The sequence below is a fragment of the Petaurus breviceps genome, unplaced genomic scaffold (genome assembly GCF_028583685.1).
Source record: "Petaurus breviceps papuanus isolate PSGF00001 unplaced genomic scaffold, PetGlider_PUasm1.0 90808, whole genome shotgun sequence".
Classification (NCBI taxonomy): domain Eukaryota; kingdom Metazoa; phylum Chordata; class Mammalia; order Diprotodontia; family Petauridae; genus Petaurus; species Petaurus breviceps.
This window is the reverse complement of record NW_027187349.1, coordinates 14,385,743-14,391,742: the sequence shown is the minus strand read 5'-3', so window position 1 is coordinate 14,391,742 and position 6,000 is coordinate 14,385,743. Positions and strand designations below refer to the sequence as shown.

Here is a 6,000-nt window from a genome sequence, read left to right as displayed (position 1 = left end):
CGAAAACTCCTTGGAGACAGAGAACACCCTTCATATATTTTTGCATGCCCCATAGTGCCTAACTCTGTGTTAAGTACATAGCAAATTTCAGTACATCCTTACTGGTGGGCTGGCGACTTGTTTAATTGACTGCTCTATTTATATGACTATATGGGTAATATCTCGGTTAGATTGCACTCCTTAACAAAAAAATCACAGTTGCTCAAATTTATTGGAATAAAAGACAAAGAAACAGCTTTGATAGCATATTGTGTTTTAATCTAAGAAGAAGATTAAATTCAAAGTTTAACAATATGAAAGATTACCAAATAAATTTTGGATCAAACCCTTTCTTTAAACAAAGATGAAACACATTTGTACTTTTTACTGTTGCTCCAATGTTTACAGTTCTAATTTTTGCACATTTTAAATATATTCATACACGTTCCTTTCCATGAGTGTTTGATTTGCCATAAAGATTTTTTTTCCCAACCAGAAGTCCAAGCCTAGATAGCATCACATCTAACTGTTATTCACTACTTGCATGTCATGCTCCAAATGTCTTAGTAAATTTTTTTTTATTATTACAGTAAAGTTTCCTCCTCTGGATACCAGGTTTGGAGATGCCAGCAGATGTTAAACATTTCTGCTGCTTATACCATGTTCCTTTCAGATTCAGTTCCTGAATCTTTTCTCTCAGGGTCCCATCAGACACAAAATTCTTAGCTCACCTGCAAATTCTTCCTCCCTTGAGGCATTCCCGGAAGAATGAGAGGGGAGGTATGAAAGCCTACCAGAATTCCTTGGCTTCCAAGGCCAATGGCTAAAGCACAGCTGACCCTGGCTGTCCATGTCTCATGAAGGCAACTGTTCATCATTTATTCAGGTGATAGCTTTACCTTCCAGTGGACCTGGGGGCAGCCTCAGGTAGGAGAGGATTCTGCCAGGTGTAAGAGAAGAGCAAGACAGACAAGCATGTTTAGCCTGCCTTACCTCTCCATAATTAGATTTACTATCCTAAATAAATCTACCTCTTTACTGCCTTGTCCTGACAGCAGTAGGAACATGCTCTAGGGTTTGGCAGGACCAACTCTGAATGGCACTCCAATTCACCTCACTCGCTTCTCTCTCTTTTTCTCTCAGTTTGCTGCATGACTAATTGGAGCCAAAGGCAAAACTTAAACAAAAGATTACAATGGAAGGTGCATAGCAAATGTTTAGAAAAATCTATTTTCCTACAAGAGCACTAAATGTAGTTGTTTGAATCCTGTAGTGGTTGCATAGCTCATTGCATGAGCATGATCTCTGAAAAGCAAAACAAAACACAAAACCCTTCCCTATGCTACAAATCCACTCTTATTAACTGCAAAGCTGAGTCAGCCATATTTTACAAACTTTCTTTGAAAACCTAAAGGTTCCAACACTGATTTAAGAATATTGTGAGTACAGTAGATTTCAAAAAAAGCAAATTGTCAGCATAACTATGTTAAATGACTGCACTGGTTAGGAAAAGAGGCATGGTATTAGAACCAAAATAACCTACTATGATAAGATGATATCTACTACATTAATGTTTGCAGAAAAATGCTTTAAAATAAAAGAGTTCAAATGCAAACTTAATACATCTCCACCAAGTACAGATTTCAAAGGTCAAAAGAAGACACATACATTGTATGTGATTAATTTTTTTGAAACAAGCCATTCCATTTTCACAGATTAAAAGTCTGCTTAAATATCTTATTTCTACAAAGTGAATTTACATTTAAAGTACAAAGTGCAAATACTATGGTTGTTTTATTTTTTTTAATTGCCTTTTGGTGAGGAAATCTCCCACATGTCGAAGATCTGCCTTGCTATGAGAGCCATTCATCCTTGCTTCTTTGGCTGAAAAAAGAGAGAGGGATTTTAAAAAGGTCTGATTTAGTCATGTATAAAAATAATTTATATAATATTTTATGTATTTATGTGAAAATATAATTGTTTTTCTTTTAGATTTTTGAAGATTAATCTGTTTCCATTCATACCAATTAAGAGAGAAAAACCCCAGCAGATTCAAGTTGATCTCAAAGTTATGAAAGCTTTATTGCTAAAATAATCAGTAAGTACAATAGCTATTAATGTTCAACATTCTATGTAGATATCAAATTTTCCTTTTCATAATCCTTGCCTCCCCCTTCACCTCCCAAATACATTTCAAATAAAAGATATCAACCAACAAAATACTGAATATATTCACATACCTAATGAATGAGGTGGAAAAATAATCAGTCAAGAAGATAAATATTATTTCAAGAAGGACAGATTACAAAGTTAAGGATATTGATTTCCCTTTAAAAATATCATGCTTCTTTTGGGAAATATTTTACAAAAATATTAGTTTCAACTGAAGAATGTGTTTTTATTAACTTTCCCCCAGAAAAAAAAAAAAAAAAACCTCCTTTGTATTTCCCTGGTGTACAATTATGTTTTTTTCCCATCTTCCAGCTCACTCATTTAGGACACAGGTGCTAATGAAGCCAGGGTCACAGGTTTGATGACTGAATAATCCAGTTGAAGGAGCTGTTTCTAGGAATATCATAATGCTGAGCCCCAATTATTATTTCCTGATTTACTTCATTGGCCTACATGGAACACAATGAAATGGAGCAAGAACATTTTTGGAATGAACAATAAAGTGCTTTGGGGACATAGCTACCCTAAATACAGCTCATTGGCATCTTTTTAATTTTTAATTTTTTGCTTTTTTGGAGAGGGGAGGGCAGGGCAATTGGGGTTAAGTGACTGGCCCAAAGTTACACGGCTAGTAAGTGTTAAGCGTCTGTGGCTGGATTTGAATTCAGGTCCTCCTGACTCCAGGGCTGGTGCTCTATTCATTATGCTACCTAGCTGCCCCGCATTGGAATCTTTTAATGGGGCTGTGGGAATGTTTCTCAAATCATAAGTTGGCTACCACATAAAACTGACTTGGACAAGGTGCCTATCAGAAAATTGAAATATACCAATGGTTTCATAGAGGAGAGGTGTCAAACATGTGGCCACAATGCTCCCCAGTGAGAAAATCTGATTAAAATGTCATTGGGAAATGTTAACAAAATGAATAAAAATACAATGAAACAGAGATAATATATTTTTAAGTCAATATATGTGGGGCCCACAGGAGTCCTTTTTTATGGTTTATTGGATCCTATTTCCATTTGACTTTGAAAGTACTTGTCAGAGAACATCTGAAAATCAGAACTGGAAGTGGTCTGATAAGCACTTTTACTTATATTTCAAAATAAAATGCCTTTTCACAATGTGCATTAGTCTATCATTTTATATACAGTAGTAAGTATAATAATGTAAGTAACTGATAAATATACATACATATTAGTGATTTATTACTTTATATATAGATGATATATCTATATCATAGGCATGTGTATATATTAGTTTATGAGCAAGAACATAAAAATGTAAAGGCAAAAACTGAGGAATATTTTGATTCACTGTGATCTATTAAAGAAAGAATGGAGGAGCAGCTAGGTGGCGCAGTGAACAGAGCACTAGACCTGGAGTCAGGAGGACCTGAGTTCAAATATGGTCTCAGACACTTAACACTTACAAGCTGTGTGACCTTGGGCATGTCACTTAACCCCAATTGCCCTCCAAAAAGGAAAAAAAAAAGAATGAGAAGCTTAATTTATTTAAATAACTATATTCATAAATATTTTTGAATAAGTTTTGAAATGATAGTTCATTTTTATTCTAGAGGAATTTATAATTCCTTGGAAATGCTGTATACATACATATATGTATATGAATATATACACATGTGTTTTGTATATACATGTATAAAATATACATGTGTGCACATAATATATGTATATATAATACACACATACATTTAATTATCAAAAGTAATGGTCCAAATTTTGTGAAGCTAAAATTAATTTTCTTGGGCAGTATGTGTAGTGAATAGACAGCTGGTTTCAGAGCCAGGAAGCCTTTGGTTTAGAGTCTGCTTCTGATATATACTGTCAGTGTAATCCTGGAAGTGTGACACCCATTGAAATCACAGGTCTAATGTCTATCTCTAATCTACTTTTTTCTTTTTCTTTTCATCCTCTCCAGTTTGGCATTTTATTTCTCTAAGACAGGGGTTCTAAACCTGATGCTCATGAATTTGGGGGGAAGAAAGTGGGGAGACAAGGTAATTGGGGTTAAGTGACTTGACCAAGGTCACACAGCTAAGTGTGTCAAGTGTCTGAGGTCACATTTGAACTCAGGTCCCCTCTTGATTCCAGGGCCAGTGTTCTATTCACTGTACTACCTAGCTGCCCCGCCATGAAATTTTTAAGAAACATATTTTGGGAGCTGTATTTCAATATAATTGGTTTCCTTTCTAACCCTACAGATTTTTTTTTCATTAAACAAAAACCAGTCATCTGAAAAGGGATCCACTAGCTTTAAAAGGCTGTCAAAAGAGCCCAAGACACACAAATAAGTTAAGAATCCTTAAAGAAATAATGAAATATTTTCATGTTGTTCATTTTGATCTGCTTAAAAGCATAGTATTCTAACTCTCTTTAAAATCAAATTATTTGATTTTATTAAGAAATTCGTAAAGTTAAATTGACAGATGAGATCACTTCAGTACACTGGATGAACAAAAAGGTACAACATTTTGAAATCTGCATTTATCTGTGGCCAGCAGATGACATTGCTCTAATCAGATACAAATTTCAAATAGAAAGGAAGAAAGGAACTGAGAATAGGGCTTAGATGAATCAGTTTTCTTTGTTCTTTTTTCTGATTGAATGCTAGATGAGAAATGCCATTTTCTTAGATACATCCTCTCATCATCTCTTTTCCTCAGAAGGAACATTTATATATAAAATAACATGATAAATATGTATAATATGTTTAACATATTATGTCATATAATATATCTAATATGAATAATAAATACATATTTTATTATTTTACCACATAAATGTTATTAATGGCTCACCCAGCAAAGCTTAATTACAAATTCATGCTAGTGTCAAAAAATCTGAAAAACTTTAAAGTTTATAGATTACCTAAGAGAGTTCCCTAATCAGGAAAATGGGCACTGTCTGCAATGATTGAGTATAGTGCACGTGTGCCCTTAATTGTCATTATCTAATTAAAGCAACCCTTTGAACGTTTGGGGAGTTCCAGTACCCTTAATTGTTTTCAAGCCAACCCATTTTTAAAGTGCAAGTGATTTGTGGAGAGATTTTAAAAGTCAAAACCATAAACATTGGCTAAACAAAGAAAAACTTATCACACATCTTGCCTTGTGAAATGATTTTAAGTTCCTTCCAAGGTGTGTAGGAGGTCTGCCTTTAAAACCCACAACAAAAGCAGAGCCTGCCTTAGGAAATGTGTAGGGAACTTCAAACAAGGAAAGAAACAAAGTAAACAACAAATTGACTAGCTGAAGAGAGGGAGGGAGATTTGCCCAGGCTTTGAGAGCTAGAGAAATGATTCAACCTGTGTTTATCTTTTGGCAAATATTTCTGATTTTAAGGAAAGAGGTATTTGAAGGAAAGAGGGGAAAAGACTTGCCACAATTGTGCCTATTTATTGCACATATATACATTATGGTCTATATTCCAATCTTTATACATGTATAGATGGATATAGAAATGTAGTGTACCATATATACATATATGTAATGTCTACATATAGATATAAACATATAGTATATCTATATCTACATATACATATATCTACATGTAGTATATAAACACAAAACTATATGCATATATAATACATATATTCTGTATACACTTATGTATTCAGTATAGTAGCTAGATGGTTCAGTGAATAGAGACCCAGACCTGGACTCAGAAGATCTGGGTTCAAATTCAGCCTCAGATGCTTATTTGCTGTATGACCCTGGGCAAATCACTTAACCCTATTTCCCTCAGTTTTCTCATCTGTAAAATAAGTTAGAGAAGGAAATAGCAAACCACTCCAGTATCTTTCTCAAGAAAACCCCAAATGGGGTCA

At 34.3% G+C, this 6,000-nt stretch overlaps 1 protein-coding gene across 5 annotated transcripts in view; it reads right to left on the bottom strand.

The window, feature by feature from the left end:
• Positions 1–236: 236 nt before the first annotated feature.
• SMOC2 (SPARC related modular calcium binding 2) overlaps positions 237–6,000 on the bottom strand; it is a 261,908-nt gene continuing 256,144 nt past the window's right edge. For all 5 annotated transcript variants that reach the window (XM_069070461.1, XM_069070460.1, XM_069070462.1 and 2 more), the window contains one exon: positions 237–1,863. In XM_069070461.1, the coding sequence (XP_068926562.1) occupies positions 1,846–1,863 (18 nt within the window). In that variant the 3' untranslated portion in view covers positions 237–1,845. The remainder of the gene's footprint in view (positions 1,864–6,000) is intronic.